General features: G+C 40.8%; 1 protein-coding gene across 1 annotated transcript in view; it reads right to left on the reverse strand.

Moving 5' to 3' along the window:
- Nucleotides 1-316: 316 nt before the first annotated feature.
- CALCR (calcitonin receptor) overlaps nucleotides 317-17,444 on the reverse strand; it is a 138,692-nt gene continuing 121,564 nt past the window's right edge. Inside the window, exons 9-14 of the mRNA XM_057549492.1 lie at nucleotides 13,232-13,292; nucleotides 12,699-12,765; nucleotides 10,235-10,453; nucleotides 7,742-7,783; nucleotides 455-661; nucleotides 317-358 (exon numbers count right to left, since the gene is read on the reverse strand). Of these exons, the coding sequence (XP_057405475.1) occupies nucleotides 317-358; nucleotides 455-661; nucleotides 7,742-7,783; nucleotides 10,235-10,453; nucleotides 12,699-12,765; nucleotides 13,232-13,292 (638 nt within the window). The remainder of the gene's footprint in view (nucleotides 359-454; nucleotides 662-7,741; nucleotides 7,784-10,234; nucleotides 10,454-12,698; nucleotides 12,766-13,231; nucleotides 13,293-17,444) is intronic.

The raw sequence follows: 17,444 nt of genomic DNA on the forward strand, positions 1-17,444 counted from the left end.
CAAGGAGCACCCTGTATCTGAACTAGGTCAATTTAACTGTGTTTTACTCGGACACTTTGCTTGCATTACTATGACATTTGTATCTCAGTCCTGGATGAAAGATGGAATTCACAGGAGTTCACAAGTGTTGCAGAGGGAGACTCCATTCCTAGACTGTCTCCCGGTAGCAACAGTACCAAGTAAAACTTTCTTCAGGTTCACTATGGACAAATGAGATGTTTGCTCCTGGGAGGATGGAAATCACTTTAAATGCATGGTTGGTCTTTCTCCCAGGAAATGAGGGCTTAGTGATCACGATGTTGTATTTGCGTCACATTCAAGCGGATGACTCTTGCTCGATGATTTCCATGGCGATGACCTCAGCACCCTCCATAACGGTGACCTCAGCACCCTCCATAGCGATGACCTCAGCACCCTCCATAGTGATGACCTCAGCCCCCTCCATAGCGGTGACCTCAGCCCCCTCCTCGCCTAGGTTGTTGGTGGGCTCGTTCCTTGGCTCCTGATGGCAGATGTAGACAGGCATCTGAGGAGCCTCAGCCAGGGCGGCAGCGGCAGCGGCAGTGGCAGCAGCAGCGTTGGCGGCGCGGTTGGCGCGGCGGCGGCCACTCCAGCGCTGGGCTTGGTATTGGTTCCATTGACGCTTCAGAGCAGCTTGGACCTGGAAGAGAAGAGAGAACCTTGTGTCCATACAGTTGTCGGAAATGATCTGAGCCAAGTTCATGAGCACAGGTCTTGGAGCTTATCAGAGGTTAGGGGAGGTTGAATTGTAATTCTCATCTAAAGGGCCGTGTGGTAAATGCTCTGCCTGTGGAATATACCATCTTGGAAGAAGAATTTGCGAACTGGAGAACTGAGTTACTTGCCTCAACTACCACTGGCAAGGTTATTTGCTGTTCTGAGCAAAGGTTCCTTTCATTAGCTCTTACAGTCAATGAATGAAAATTTGACTTGGTTTCACATTCAATATGGCATCCACGCCATATTAGGGAGACAGAGTTTGAAACCTTTTTATCTGCTACAACCTCTGATACAGCAGAAGCTTTTATCTAAATCTACACATTATTGGTCATGAAAAAAATACATGGAAACCATTGCACAGTTCTGGATTTTATAATGGCCTCATACTGTTGATTTTCCTTTATCCAACGTGGCTTGAGAGGGGGTGTGCCCGATAAAGCTCTGGTTAGTGGTTAGCTAACCATGTCTTATACATTTTTGTATTACCAAATGTCGTGGTGTTTGGCATAGAGCAGTTATTCAACAAATGTTTGTTGAATGGTTGTCAACATCCATTCTAGAATGATTTTCTACCTCTTTAAGTCAAGAAAATGATCATCCATGACCATATTGTAATTAGTGCGTTAGTGTCTGGTGGTATTAGGGTGGGATGCTAGAACTGGCTAGAGTGAATTTGAGGAAGAGACTTGAATTCCTCCCTGAGGTGAACTGTAAACCACTAGGTCATCTACAGTTGTGATTAGGTCTTCTCTCTCACGCCATGGTGTATGATTTGGGGAATTACTCTTGAGCTCCAATGGGTCGCTAATTTTGGAAATTATCAGAAGCAACCACTTGTAATATTGTACCAGCAATGAGCTGTGTGGGAGGGAATGGTTGTCACTGGGTAACATCACATCACCTTTCCTTTCCTTTTCCACTGATAAGGCCATTTCACTGGGTCTCATTTGATGCCATGAAAAAGTATTGAACTTTGGGTCAAGAAACTGATTCTGCCCACATTAGCCATGAAATCTTGGGTAGGATAGTTAACCCCTCTGAGACTCCTTTCTTCAATACAACTCTTCTACCTCACCTAGCTGTTTGAAGGATTAAACTGTTGCACTATGAATCAAAGTGGCTTCTAAGATGTAAGTACCATACAAGGAGGCTATTATTCCTATTATTATACTCTTATTATGGCAGGATGGTGGCCTCAAGTCTTTAGACTAAAGGAAACTCTTACGTCATATGTGTGGATATATATATATATATATATATTTGGAGGGTGGTGGTGTTAAGAAAATAAAAACGAGCTCTTAATTACATAGCTTCTGATCTCATGTTCAGTTCTCTCTCATATATTCCAAGCTAGGTCTCCACAAAGAGTACTCTACAGCCTGGTAAAATATCTGATGCTAATGCAAATGAAAGTTTTCTTCACACTGTGATTTGCACTGGCAAAAGGGTGTTGTTGGATCTTTTGGGAAAAGGAAAGAAAATACTCTTGGTGGGAAGATCACCCTAGGAATATATTTTCAAATACAAAGGTGTTTATTAAAGGTATTAATGAATAAAGTTCAGACTCTCCCCTTCCATCACTCGCTTTGTCCTTCACTTGACTCCCCAAGAAGACAACTATGTTTCCCTATCAGTTTCTGGGCTTTTGCTTTGCAATCTGTGCAATAGGGAGAGCTACAGAATTGAAGAGGGACTAGACTGATTATATCAGAAAGGATTGATATGAAACCACAGCTGAATATATCTGGGAAAGAGCATCCCTACTGAGTTATACTTTCAGACAAAACATGAGTAAATTTTACTTTTTGCCATGCAATGAAATTTCTCTTTTAGTACCTCTTCAAGAATCTAGTAAATATTTAAATTGCTTTCCAATTCTCTTTTGAACTTTGGATTTCTTTACAATGTATTTTCCTGTTGAGACTAGCAAAGAGATAGTGATGCTTTATTTGGGTTGTACCGTCTATTAAACAGGTCCTTAAATGCCAGGTTTATAATCTAGGAACTATCAAGTGCCCTGTTGAGGAATTAGGAAATATACTGGCTCAGCATAATTTTGGAGAAGCAATGTCCCCAGACAAAGGGAACTGATAGTTTCTGTGGATTCAGCATCTCTTAAATACCAACATTGTCTTTATAGCTAAAACACAACGCAGATATTTAGAGGTATCCGAGGCAGACAGTGCCCAGCAGGAAAAAAAAAAAGGAAGTCTTTGTTTTGCCTCATCTGTCCTTTTAAAACAGTCTGCATTGGAGTATCCATGCATACTACTGAAGTACCCAGCATGAGGCCAAAGGGTTTCAAGTCTATTTCAATTTTTAAAAATTGTTACAGAAATGTTCATAGCCTCCTATAATTGTATTCCAAAATTATAACCTATCCTTTTGTGTGGAGATGGCAATCTGCTTCCATTTGTAAACCACACATGTAAGAATAGGCCCTTAGCGGCATGTGAAAGACACTTCAATTTAATACAGTTTAATAAGGGCAGTTATCTCCTACAGTACCACAGGTTGAGTCTAACGCTGCTTTGATCACAAGAATGTGGGGGCATTGAATCTGAAAAATACAAGGGAGACTCTGGTTGCTCCTGAAAAGCATCAGAAATGTAAGGAGTTGCCCACGGGTAAGTATAATATACAAAGTTTTGAATTATATAAATTCATTGCTCGTCATAAAAGCAATTAACACAGATCACTTCACATTTCCTCGATCATGTCAATTTATTTATTGCCAACTTTAAAAAATAGAGCCCTGGTCTGATGGCTTGAAGACATAATTATTACACCTGGCTCTATTATTAACTAACTGTATAAGGTTGGTAACATTTGGGGCCTCCATTTCTATATTTGTAAAACAAGAAACTCAGGTTGGAACGTTCGTGGTTGAATTTGGATGTTTTTGTCTTTGGCCTTTGTTTTCCCGTTAAGTTCATTATAAGCACTTGCAGTTAGGTGCTGCTGAATGGAAAGTGGGATTTATCCCAGGAGTTCTTTTTTTTTTTTTCTTTGTCTAGGACAAAGAAGTCCTTGTTTAGCTTTGAGTCCCAAAGCTTTCTTAAGTCTCTAGAAAGACAATATTTTTGAAAACCAAGTTTTATTGAGAGAAAGAATTTCTAAATAGAAAAACTTATTTTTGCATATGAAGTGGTCTGAAAATAGAACTTTACTAAAAGCAATAGTATACAGCCACTATGGAGAACAGTATGGAGGTTCCTTAAAAAACTAAAAATAGAACTATCATACGGCCCAGCAATCCCACTACTGGGCATATACCCTGAGAAAACCATAATTCAAAAAGATACATGTACCACAATGTTCACTGCAGCTCTATTTACAATAGCCAGGACATGGAAGCAACCTAAGTGTCCATCGACAGATGAATGGGTTAAGAAGATGTGGCACATATATACAAAGGAATATTACTCAGCCATAAAAAGAAACGAAATTGAGTTATTTGTAGTGAGGTGGATGGACCTAGAGTCTGTCATACAGAGTGAAGTAAGGCAGAAAGAGAAAAACAAATACCATATGCTAACACATATATATGGAATCTAGGAAAAAAAAAAAAGGTTCTGAAGAACATAGGGGCAGGATAGGAATAAAGACACAGATGTAGAGAATGGACTTGAGGACACAGGGAGGGGGAAGGGTAAGCTGGGACGAAGTGAGAGAGTGGCATGGACTTATATATACTACAAAATGTCAAACAGATAGCTAGTGGGAAGCAGCCGCATAGCACAGGGAGATCAGCTTGGTGCTTTGTGACCACCTAGAGGGGTGGGATAGGGAGGGTGGGAGGGAGGGAGATGCAAGAGGGAAGAGATATGGGAACATATGTATATGTATAACTGATTCACTTTGTTATAAAGCAGAAACGAACACACCATTGTAAAGCAATTATACTCCAATAAAGATGTTAAAAAAATAAAAGCAATAGTATAGCGAACATGCAGGATATGACGTAGGGAGAGTCCCTTAGAGACAGGAAGGGGAAGTGGTGAGTCCAGAGCCCTTCCAGTCCCTCCGCAAGAGGAGAGACAGATATAAAGAGACACAAATGACTTTGCATTTCCACTTCATGGAGGGAATACTTGAAAAAATGGGGAGAAGAAAGCAAGCAAGGAATAACAGAAACATTCCTGTATATAGCAGGTCTTTCTCTTTGCTTCTGAGAGCACAGTCCTGAAAACTGATAGCCTTGTAAAGAAGTCCCACTCTTGGCCTGGTACCAGGTCCAGCACGGTGCCTGAGCAGTGGGGTGGCAGTGACTATGGCACGTACTAAAGACAGGTTCACAGGCCCTTCACACAGGTGAAGAAAGGGGCCTGAGTTTCCAGGCTCCTCAGGTGGCCTGGAAGGCAGGACTGGTGTCTCAGGATAGGGCTGGGGCCTGCAGAGTGAGAGGATCTCTAGGGTCCTCAGAAGTGAGGGGAGCCACCAGGAACTTCGGCCGGGGGTGCCAGCGTAATGCTTGGAAACCAGCTGCCCATTTGTTCAAAGGCTTTTGAACTAAATACTTTCTAGAAAGAGACTGTTGTAAAACTATTAGAGGCTGGTGGAATGAGCTCTTCAAAGCAAGCTAAGTTACAGCAAATAAACAAAATTTTAGTTTTCACACATTTCAGTTTGTGACTATTAAATTGAGATCTTTCTAGACCTTGCTGCTTTGATCCACAAACTATTTTATCCACAGTACATGGGCAATAGCAAGGAAAATGAAAAAGGGAAAACCTGCACTGTGTTGTTAGTACTCTCAATTTTTAAGCTACTGCTTAGAAAAATTGGGCCTCTCCAAAGGTGTAATCATCTTTTTCTGGTCTCTTAGATACTTAACAATTTACTGAAATGATTGGGTGGTCAATGTCCACACTCTTGGAAAAGTTGTGGGAAATGTCTGTTACATAAGCGTGCTCTCGTGGTCATCTCCTGATGCCTTGTACTGTCATCCTCAAAATTCCTTTCCTGCTTTTAACCTACCCATTGACTATCTGATCCATTTCCATAGTAGGAGTCACTGATAACATATGGATAATAAACAAAAATTAAAACCTTTATCTTCATTGTAGAACTGACGTATTAGCTCCCTAGATCTCTGCTAAAATGTAACATTCAGCCAGGCAAAGCGTGATCACAACCATGCGGCTGGAAATCACTTTCCGCATGTGTAAGTGCCCTGCCCATGTTCAGTGTTGTAAGACAGTAAGCTCACAGGACACCTGCAATCCATGGGGCTGGGCTGATACTACATTTGGCACAGTACACAGTTTCTGTGTTATTAGAAATGCCACACTGGTACATTCCCCCAGTAACATGATATTAACCAAAATGGGGATGGTTTCTTTACTTCCAAAAGCAGAGATAACATACTTGAATTAGAGACTTTCAATTGTTAGGAGCACCTCTGGGCTTGCTTTCTACGCCGGCCACTCCAAAGACGGGCATCATGGATAAGACACAATCAGTATTGAAGTATCTTTACAAATGCGTACAAGCCTTTCGTGTTTCAAGGTATGCCCTTCCTGAACCTGATTTTTATATTAGCCCTATATCGATATTATTTTAGATGAAAACATTTATTTTGTATGCCACCTGAGCCAACTCCAAAGGCAGGGATATTCATTCACAGAAATTGATATAAAGATGGGGTGACCTAAGCCCTATTTATTTACTAGTTTTTACTGTTCTTAAAAGAAAAGACACTTTAACAGCTGGTAACAGAAGGATGTCTTTTCATTTCTGTCTCAGGGTTTCAGTATAGTTAGTCCCTAGCAATAGTGAATACACAGTATATTTTTGTTCGATTAAGGAATGAGCTGTTGGATGGATGAATGAATGAAGGAATAAAATGTATCAATTAAAAGGGAGAGCAGGGGCAACCATCTTGCAGTTCTGGGGTTGGAAAGGAGCAAGAGGTCTCAGAGCTGCAAAATATTATAGGTGCTCACTGAATATTGTTTAATTGAAGAAATAAAGACTAGAAAATAAATATCAATTAATAATGGTTAGAAAATCATTCTTATTACTAACTGGAAAATAATACATTGATCTTTTAACAAAATGTGATTTGCCTTGGTATAAAATTATTCTCATTAGGAATTAATTTAAAATTATCACAAATACTTTTACATTAAAAGTTATGAGGTGTATAACTCAAGAAAGTGTACTAACAAAACTTCAGGAAGGAGTCATAGACATAATGCCGTGCAGTGGAAGATTTAGTCCATTTAATTGGAAATCAGGAAATCTGGGTTCTAGTCCTGGTTATAAACTATGATTGTGACATTGGGCAAGTCACGTGATCTTTCCGGAGTTTAGATTTCTCACCTGAAAAATGAGGGAGCTTTCAAATCTTTGAAGCCCTGGAAGTTCTTTGGTACAAATTTAAGCGGCTCCACTTTTGTTTTACAAATTGGGCTCCCAGGCAAGATATCATTGGAAGAAAGGAAACTCTGGCTAAAAAAAACCCTTAAAACACTGGCCATGTGGCTCTCTAGATTTTACTGATCTAAATATTCAGATAACAAATTACTTATTCCCTTTCGAGTCTTAACTCCAGGGTGATTTTCAAAATGTTGAATAAGTGGTATGACACTGGCATCAAGCAACTGGAAAAGAAGGCAGTGAACCAGGACAAACTGGCTGGATATTGGTTCTGCCCTAGTGAGGAGTTGGGCCTTCCAAAGGGAATGGGGGCGTGACTTCGATTCTATGGGAATCCAGAATAGCTTTCACTGTTGCTGCTCAGGGTGCTGACCAGCTTAAGGTATAATCCAAGGAAATGAGAATTTAGCTACCTGTCTGGATAATATCTGCAGTTGTACCACACAAAAACATAGGTAAGATTCAACTTGCAGTAGTGGAAAAAAATATGATCCAGCTAGTCATGAAACCCTGTAAGGTCAACTGTAGAAGTGAGAGTGCACAGAGGCCCTTTGGAGACTGTAAAGTGCTGGCTTTATATAAACGAGTGGCAGTATTACATGTAACACACGCTTACCTCGTGGTTGCAGAAGCAGTAAATGATGGCAACAAAGAATCCCTAAAAAGAGGAGGAAAAATAGAGTTGAAGTTATTTTTGTGTGCATTGTGTTGTTTAGTAATCAATATAAACAGACAACCTGGAGAGGAACATTTCACTACAGCAACAGCAAGTCAAGGCTCGATGAAAAACAATTACTACCACTCATGTTCAGTGCTTCACTACAAGAATATTCCATTAGAAATGCCTTTTCCTCGTTAGGATTCTATCGTTTGGCTAAAAAGACTGCTCTCGTCAATCTGGTTAATATATTACGGCCTTTAACATGGAGATTTATAGCAGAATATGCTGGTTACAGGGGACTTGAAAAGAATCTTTGTACCTAAAAAACTTAAAAACTGAGATCTTGTAGGGTTTATTAGAGAAAACTTTTGCAAGCACAAGTGTCACAGTCAGTGCATGGCTGTGGGCCTGACTGTGCCCTGTGTCCGTCCTCATGGTGAACTAGTGCAGTCCTGTTCCCACAGCCAAGTCCACCTCTCCAATAAGGACGTGGACTAAGTAACTTCTGAGGTTCCGGTCACTACTCAGAAGATTCCTTGTATCCAAGCTTTAACTGCCTATAGAAATGGCCAAAATAATAGATCAGATTATTAAAATAATTCCTAAACTTAATGTTAAGCCCTATTAATCTTGACCTCCTTCTTCACATTAAGCCTCAGCAGTAGAAAATACAACTACTTGGACATGAATAATTGAGACAGCAAAACTCTGGCCTAAGAGCCTGTAGCAGACTCACTTCTGCCTTAGGACACGCCATGTCCACCCTTGCTTTCAAAGTACCTCACACTGTGCCTTCAACGAGGCTTTGGATCTGAAGCAAAGTGAACGGAAACAAGGCAGCCACTCTCCACCCCTGGGTAGCAGACATGGGACCACCTGGGACGACCCCCAAGACGCTGCTCCATTCTCTCCCACATGAGAAGAGACCTGGATACATTTCCCTGTGTAGTCACTGAACTGTCAAAGATGGATTCCTGACATCCCTCTGACAGATGGAGGGTGACAGAGCAGGAGGCGTGTATGGTCTGTGCAAATTCATTGCAGCTCATGGAAAAACAATTCAATGTGTATTTATGAAAGGAGGGTCTGAAAATTACTGTATGGGAGACGGAGTATATGTGTGGGTGGGACCTGCTGAGGGTCCTGGGAGTAATGGGAAAGCAGAAGCAACAAAGTGATCACAAAACCCGGTTTCCTTCACAGTTTTGGATGTTGGCTTGGAGGCTGTAAGTTACAAGATTTTAGGTCAGCTTTAGAGTTATATCTCCTGACTTTGCCACTAACCAGAAAAGTCCATTTCCTTATCTGTAATAGGCATGAGAATACTTACCTCACACATGAAGTGCTACATATTAGTGAATGGTAGCTATAATTATGATGATTTCTGATTGGACAGCGTGAGAGTGTCAGCCATACCTATTCTCTGTGGTCTGCCTGACATTGTAGGGATGGCTAAAATGTAGGTATTCTAAGGTTCTGACCTCTCTAATCAGAGTCAAGGCAATGAAGTGAAATGACTGGAAACTGGCTTCCAGTTTAAGAGGGATATAGATTCCAGCTCAGGGTCCAGTGTTGGCATTTCACACTGATAGAAACATCTGCTTCTCTGCCCTGTGTTTTCATGGCATTAGCGACTAGACTGATAATAATCCAGGTTGGAAAGCCAATTGGCATTGGTTACATGGGTCTTCAACAGTCCCCTCAATAAAACAAAACCAAATGTGGCCCTCGGATGCTGGGGAGGGGAAGGAAAGGTCAAAAGCACTGTGGGAGGGACTTCCCTGGTGGCGCAGTGGTTAAGAATCCGCCTGCCAATGCAGGGGACACGGGTTCGAGCCCTGGTCCGGGAAGATCCCACATGCCACGGAGCAACTGAGCCCATGCGCCACAACTGCTGAGCCTGCACTCTAGAGCCCGTGAGTCACAACTACTGAGCCTGCGTGCCACAACTACTGAATCCCGTGCGCCTAGAGCCCGTGCTCTGCAACAAGAAAATCCACCACAATGAGAAGCCTGCACATCTCAATGAAGAGTAGCCCCCGCTCACTGCAAGTAGAGAAAGCCTGCGCGCAGCAATGAAGACCCAACGCAGCCATAGATAGATAGATAGATAGATAGATAGATAGATGATAGATAGATAGAAAAAAAGCACTGTGGGTGTAGCTCTGTCCTTAGCCCTGGGCAGTGGGTCAGTCTCTGGACAAATGTATTTGTTCTCTAAAGATGTATTCTCAAAGCTCATACCTCCTGTTTCCTGTTTCCTGTCTCCTTGCCCAATTTTAAGATTCAAAACGTGGGAAAGCAGGCAGTGAGAGAGATAGAGAAGCGCCGTCTCCCTTCTGGGTAACACATGTTCTAAAGGGTCATTCTCATCACAGAGGAGCCCCAGAAAACTGTGGGCCCTGCACCAACTAGCTGAGCGAGTGGTTGAATAAGTGCTCTCCCTACCTGGAAGTGGATCAGAGAGTGCATCACGTAGTCGTAGATCCTTCCAAGCACTGGGTGGGAAGGTCTCCAGGGAAGGACGACGAACTGGACCCCCAGCAGGGGCACCAGGATCAGAGTGGCCCTCACCGCCTTCAGGTACATGTGCGATTCCTCCTCCTGGGATTCCTTCATTTTCTTCACAAGCACCCGGACGATGTTGAGCAAAAAGAAGAAGTTGATCTGCAAAGATATGATCGTTCTGAGCAAATTCTCCAGGTCAGCACCCCCGAAGGACACCCACTTCCCTCAGTTCTCGTTTATCCAGTGTGGGGAGCAGATAGCACCTACACGGGACACAGGTGACTGCCTGAGAGGTAATATAATCGGCTCCGTGTTACGAGAACACGGAGCATCAGTAGAGCCAAATACTCTTTTCAGACGTGAATTAACATTTCCCCCCCTTTTTTCCTATATGAGAAAATAATTTCCTGTATATGTAAGTATATTAGGTTCAGTTCTAAGGAAGGTGTTTTATTCTTTATTTAGGTTTTTATAATTTTTACAAAGGGAAGTCATAAGTGACACTTTTAGATTTCGCTTTCTTATCTTTTCATTATGAAGATTTTTCCCTTAGGCAGGACTACTTAACTAATAGTAAAATGAGGGCTGAAAATTTTATCTGTAAAGCTTATGCAGTGGAGAAAGCCAACCCAGACTTCTTTTTTTCTAATAACACTTTTCAAAAGAAATCACTTCATTGAGGTATAATGTATGTTCAGTAAAATGGAGATTTTAAGTTTACATGTGGGAAGTTTAGACGAATGTAGGTACCTGTGTAACAGCTACTCCAAACAAGAAAAGAGCATTTCCACTACCCCAGAAAGTCCCCTCTTGCCCCTTTGCAGTCAGCAACTCCCGGACCCCACCTTCAGCAACTACTGATTCCTATCATCACAGAAATGGAGTAATATATGGTGTGTATTCTTTTGTGTCTGGTTTCTTTGGTTTAACATACTGTCTGTGGGATTCATTTGTTTTGTGTGTATTGGCATTTCATTCATTTTTACTGCTGAGTAGTACTGCATTATATAAATAATACATATACATAATTTGTTTATTCATTCTCCTGTTTATGGAAATTGGAACGGTTTCCAAAATTTGACTATTATGAATAAGCATGCTATGAATACTTGTATACAAGTCTTTGTGTGGGCATGTTTTCATTTCACTTAAATAAGTACCTAGGAGTGGAATGGCCCGTTCATATGGTAAGTGTATGTTTAACTTTGAGAAACTGCCAAACTGTTTTCCAAAGAGGTGGCCTCATGTTACATTCCCTCCAGCATTATACGAGAATTCCAGTTGCTCTTCACCCTTGCCAACACTTGGTACGGTCACTTTTTAATATCAGCCATTCTAGTGGATCACAAATTACTTTTGGCTGTGAAGATTAGTTTTGAAACCAAGGTTGTTTTTAAAATGTAATTGATCATTTATTTTAAAATAATTAGAATAATTCTTCTACCTGGAATAGAAATAAATGTTATTACCCCAAAAATTCAAGAAAGGAAAGAGACCTTTAATAAAAATTGAATTCTTATGGGGTGCTGTGTAAATATTCAAGACCCATGTTAGTAGGTCCTTGTGAGCTCAGTTGAACTAGTAAGTACACCACTACTCTGAAAAATGGCAAAAGGAATTGAATTTGCATTGGAAAGGCCAGGAAAGCTAGGAGACAGCCTGGGTGATAACCCAATTTGATCAGTTACTAATGGATGCAGGAGCAGAATATGGTCTGTGACTCCGACTTTTTATTTTTCTTACTCTTACCTGAAGAAAACACTATCTTTGAGGTTAATGGGGAAAATAATGTCTAAATTTTAAATTTGATGGTTCTGATGATGGCCAACATACAGTAAACCATGGGTGGAAATAAAGAGCTTGCATATAGATTCAGACAGTCATATTTTCTCCTGGCCCAACTCCTTACTAGTCATGTGATTTTAAGTGAGTTTACTTGAGTCTTTGGGTCTAGTTTTCCTAATGAGTAAAATGTCTCAATGTATCCACTTGGAAGGTCTGCTGTTAGTAACGGCATGGCAAGGTATGTGAAGTGCCTGAAATGCTTTAAGTGCGTGTTCAGTAGTAGTTATGATGATGGCTCATGGACCAAAGGTGAAATGGAAGATGGTTTAGTTTGGCAAAGCCCAGGGGAAAATGCTGCAGGGGGACTTTGTGGTCTCTCCCTTTCTTATCAGCAACATCTTTACCTTTGGTCTTTAACTAGGAGAATTTATAGAATTGTTGAAAAAAAAAAAAGAACACCTATATTGTTGCTATAGCTTGTATAGAAATGAGCTTATGCCCCTCCACCCAACTGTAGTAAATAAAAATCATTTTTAAAAAGACTCTCAAATCAAATTGTTCTTATTATAGATTATCATTAAATTAACTGTCAATAATGGATTTAAAAAGCAATTCTCACCACTAGTGCCCCCATGACAGGACCATGGATGATGTAAAGCAGGTTGGTGTCCACACTCAGCCAGCAACTAAAAAACAGAGGAGGGAAGACATCAATACAAGTGCATTTTATTTACAAATATGTTAACTAAGAACCACAGTACTGGGCTTCCCTGGTGGCGCAGTGGTTAAGAATCCACCTGCCAGTGCAGGGGACACGGGTTCGAGCCCTGGTCCAGGAAGATCCCACATGCCACGGAGCAACTAAGCCTGTGCGCCACAACTACTGAGCCTGCGCTCTAGAGCCCGTGAGCCACAACTACTGAGCCTGCGTGCTGCAACTACTGAAGCCCGCGTGCCTAGAGCCGGTGCTCCACAACAAGAGAAGCCACCGCAATGAGAAAGAAGCCTGCGCACCACTACGAACAGTAGCCCCCGCTCAACGCAACTAGAGAAAGCCTGTGCGCAGCAACGAAGATCCAGTGCAGCTAAAAATAAAAATAAATAAATAAATTTATTAAAAAAAAAAAAAAAAAAAAGAACCACAGTACTTACTTGTCATTGAATAGCAGTGCCCTTGCGATAGCATGGGCAGTGGTTGGCACCAGCGGGAGCCCTAAAATGTGAAAAAGTACAAAAGCTATAACTACAGTTTGATGGAAATTGTAGTTTACTTTCAAGAATAGTGGCAAATTTAACGTCTTGTCAAGATATTGCCCTGATGTTTTTGTGCAGATTATCTTTGGTCAAACCAGGTAAAAATGCTCTTAGTTAGAACATCATGTGCTGTCAGAGAGTTTGGTTAACAGCATCCAGATAATTAAAAGCCTTTCACAAATTATCCAGTGTGGTAGGTACATTATTACTCTCACTATGACCGTAATACCATTGTTACATCTGTGGTGATGATGATGGCTATTAATTGAGACCAGAAAGCTTTTCATTGTGTGTGAACTGGGCTCTCTTACACAGGGGAGGTGGGTTGTCCTGAAGGGAAGGGACCTGAGATGGCATATGAAAGCCATAGTCTGATTGCTCCAAAGACTTCTTTTGGTGCTCTCAGTATTTCTTCCAGGCTTTTTGTTTTTCTGTTTATATCATGTGCATTGATCCTATTTTCTTTCAACAAGAACACTTCAGAGTAGCTAGTGCATACCCTACCCTCTGGAAGTTCTGGCTCCAGGACCTTTTATTAAAGCAGCTCAGAATCTACTTCCCTGAGTAAACTTGAAGTACTAGTCAAAAACAACTTTGAGTTTATAAATGGAACGATGGAGATAGCTGCTGGCGATGCGTCCTGTCAGTCTGAATCTTTTAAAAATCAACCTTTATTCTATAAAAGTAACCTAGAGTAAAGCTGTAACTTTTGTAAAAAAAAAAAAAAAAAAAAAATTCTTTTTCTCAGATATACCCATGCACAATAGAAAATTGTTTGATTTGGTTGACACATTTGTAGACAGTTTTTAAAATTATTATCAAATTAAGAAATGTGTCTCAGAAGTGAATCAGACCTCCACACTTTTTCTGTGAATTATATGCAAAAAGAGACTCAGAACATTCAGTTTTCACCAAAGAACCACCTCAGCTTCTTAACCCACGAAGCATATAATTCAAAATAGGGCCATCAATTAAATGTTTGACTTCAAAGAATTTTGAGTCTATTTACACAAAACATGATTGTGTTTTATTCACAGCAGTTCTAACATCCCACTCAGGTTTAGAATCAGAAATTCACTCTCTGACTTTACTTTGAAATACACATTTTAGAATTAGACAGCAAGAGAGGCAATATGGAGACTTCACTTCCACCTTGTCATTTTGTAGAAAGGAAAATGTGATTCTTAATACAGAGAAGAGTATAGACCCGTATCTGTTAATTCCTAGGGCCCTTCACCTGCCTCTAGCCATGATGTCACTTTTTACACAGTTTATTTTTTCTTTCCTTTTCCTCTTCTTCCAGGCTTCAAGCGTCATAACAACCTTTCCCGCCCACTAAAGATGGTCAGAGAAAGAATAATCCTCTCTCCCCAGGATTCTTCTTCAGGAGTACTGGATAAATTCTACTTGTTCATTATAAAAGTCCATGGGTGGGGGAGTTCCTTTGATTTATAACAACGGGAGAAACAGCAAGGCGAAGAATCAATCTGAAGAGGATTGTAAAATAAATGATTTTTCTGAGAACTAAACTTCAGTGTTTGAAGTTGCTTCGATTTGAGAGAAATTGACCAGTAAGCTGTCCAGTGCAGACTTGTAAGGAAGTAACTACTGAAAGAAGCCTTTTTTCATTTTCTGTTGGGGAGAAGTTCACCACCAGATACTTTTCACCCAGAGGGTGATGTTCATACTGTCTCTTATAATTATTTGAGATGGAGTGGGTAATATTACAGCTGAAATGAATGGATGAGATGTACATCACCTGCAAACAAAGTTAGGTCCTAGGACGTAGCTTTCTTGGGTCAAATTTTCTGCTGTCCCACTTTCAAACTCTTTTCAAAACATAGGTTACACCTTATTTCATGGCATTGGGCCTAAATTTTAGGACCCATCATAATGTTTTGGTGTGAAAATAATTTCAAAAGGACAATAAAAATATCCAGTAGACATTTCTTCTTCTCTGCTCTATTAAATTCTTTAAAGTTTCTGTGAAACTATTTTTGTTGAGAATTTATTTTGGTTGTAATTTTACTTGTTTTCCTCCCATCCAAAGATAATGCTTGCCTGAAGTTCTAAGAGAAGGCTATTGCTTTAAAAGAAGTCATCACAGCTGTCTTACAATTTTGTTCTCAGAATTGAGATTTGGTACTGTGATTTTTGAATGGTAAGGAGTTTGGTGGAATTTTAGTGTGTGCAGGAGTGGAGAAAGATAGATTTAGCCCAGGCATGTTAAAAAGAAAATTACATTTTAGAACTATACTTGTTGACTATCTTTCTAAACATCTATGGAAATGCAAATCCTTCTCATCCTTTTAAATGGACGATTCTGTGCTTACCTTACTGAATGTGATGTTCCTTAGGATTCTACTTGAATCATTCTGATAAAGTGTTAAGTATTCTCTGATTAAGGTATCCCATAAATATTTTACTTATTTTCATTACCTTTTTGATACAACAGCTTGTTCTTTTTTCCTTTGAATTGTAACACACATGAACATGTGTGTTAAGCAGATGTCTTCAAAGAGCTGACTACGATGATGCTACAAGTTTTATAACGAATTCACAATGCATCAGTATGGAAAGAGCAGTATAAATTGCTCCTTCCAGGGTGCTCTCATCTCTGCTGAATGTCACAAGCAAGAATAAATTTGCAGCCTTTTTCTTCCATGAGAAATTTTCTGAGTGTGGCAGACAGATGTTTTTAAATAGTCAAAATTGGTACAAGAAGTATGCCATACATTTTACTTCAAAGCAAATAAGTAAACTAGATCAGACAGAAATGGTGTCTGTGGGGGGGGGGGGGCGGGGGGGGGATGTTATTTTCAGGTTTTCAGTTTAAAGGCATCTGACCAGTGCCAATCATTATTATTGTGATAATCAGAATTGCTATTGGGGGGAATTAAATTGTAGCTAGTTGATTCCTGGCATGACCAGTTTCAGAAGACTAGAAATCGCTGAGAGGGTATGTATGAAGCAGAGAAGGGCAGGGAAAGGAAAGAGGAGCTTCTTGTGGAAGGCTGGGACTAAAAGAAAAAACAACAAAAAAACAAGTTTGTATGCTGGCCTGTTTTGAGGACAGGGAAAAACAGGAGGACCTAGCACCTGATGTGGGATGGGCAGGATAGTCACAAGCTTGATTTCTAACCTTACTGGATGGTTAAAAAATCCAGGATGCTGGGCTGTTGCCAGGGTACAGCCCTTTTAGTAGCCCCGCTGCATTCTGGCTCCTGACTTCCATGAGATACTCTAGAGTGTGAGAATTTCTCTTTCTAATTAAATTAGAATATCTTATTATCTGTTACAACCAAAGAGCTGTAGCATCATCAGTTCAACTTTGAGGCAACCCAAATATCTGCCCTATTGACCCACCATTAAAGGATTAATCCCACTGGGTTTGGGTAATGTATTGATACTTGGTTAAAATCCATGTGTTCCTATGAGGGAGGGTTGACCAGTAAACGAATATTGCATAGGGCCATCCCTGGAGTAAACCGTGGAGAAGACTTTGGGCTGCTTACATGACTTCCCTGAGGCATTTCTATACAGTTGGTAACAATATCTGCTGGGCAGGGGTTTAACTACAAAGTGTGATGTTTTCAGAAAGCCTTCGGATTACCCTCCCTCCTCATGAAATCTTGCCTCCCTTATGGATATTTTTAGGGGCTCCCCCAAATGCTGCATTAAAAGTCAGGCGTAGCTGAAGGCAATCCACAGCTTCTGCTCCAAGAGTCATAGTCACCCTGTCAGTGGAGAGTCAGGGCAGCCCTTGGCTCTGTAGACAGTGTGGAATGGCCCTCGGGACCCTCCTCCACTATGGAAGTTTCACTGAACGTGTTTTTGTCCCAGAGCTTTTTCCCTCTCACTGCCTTACTATCTGTCTGCTTCCCTTCCACCAGTGGAGCTGTTCTTTTAGCAGCCCTCAGGGAAAGGGAACAATTCTAGAGAGTCCCCAAGGACCTCAGCCCCCTACCTTGGTCAATTTGTACAGAAGTAGCCACACCTCACAAATCATGTGACAGCGGCTTTTAGAGGAAGCTGTCTCAGAAGCTGTCCTCTGAAGTGACAGCTCAGAGAAGCAGGCAGCCCAGAAACCCAGGCATGGAGATTGATCCTG

The sequence above is a fragment of the Balaenoptera acutorostrata genome, chromosome 7, assembly GCF_949987535.1.
Source record: "Balaenoptera acutorostrata chromosome 7, mBalAcu1.1, whole genome shotgun sequence".
Taxonomy (NCBI): Eukaryota; Metazoa; Chordata; class Mammalia; order Artiodactyla; family Balaenopteridae; genus Balaenoptera; species Balaenoptera acutorostrata.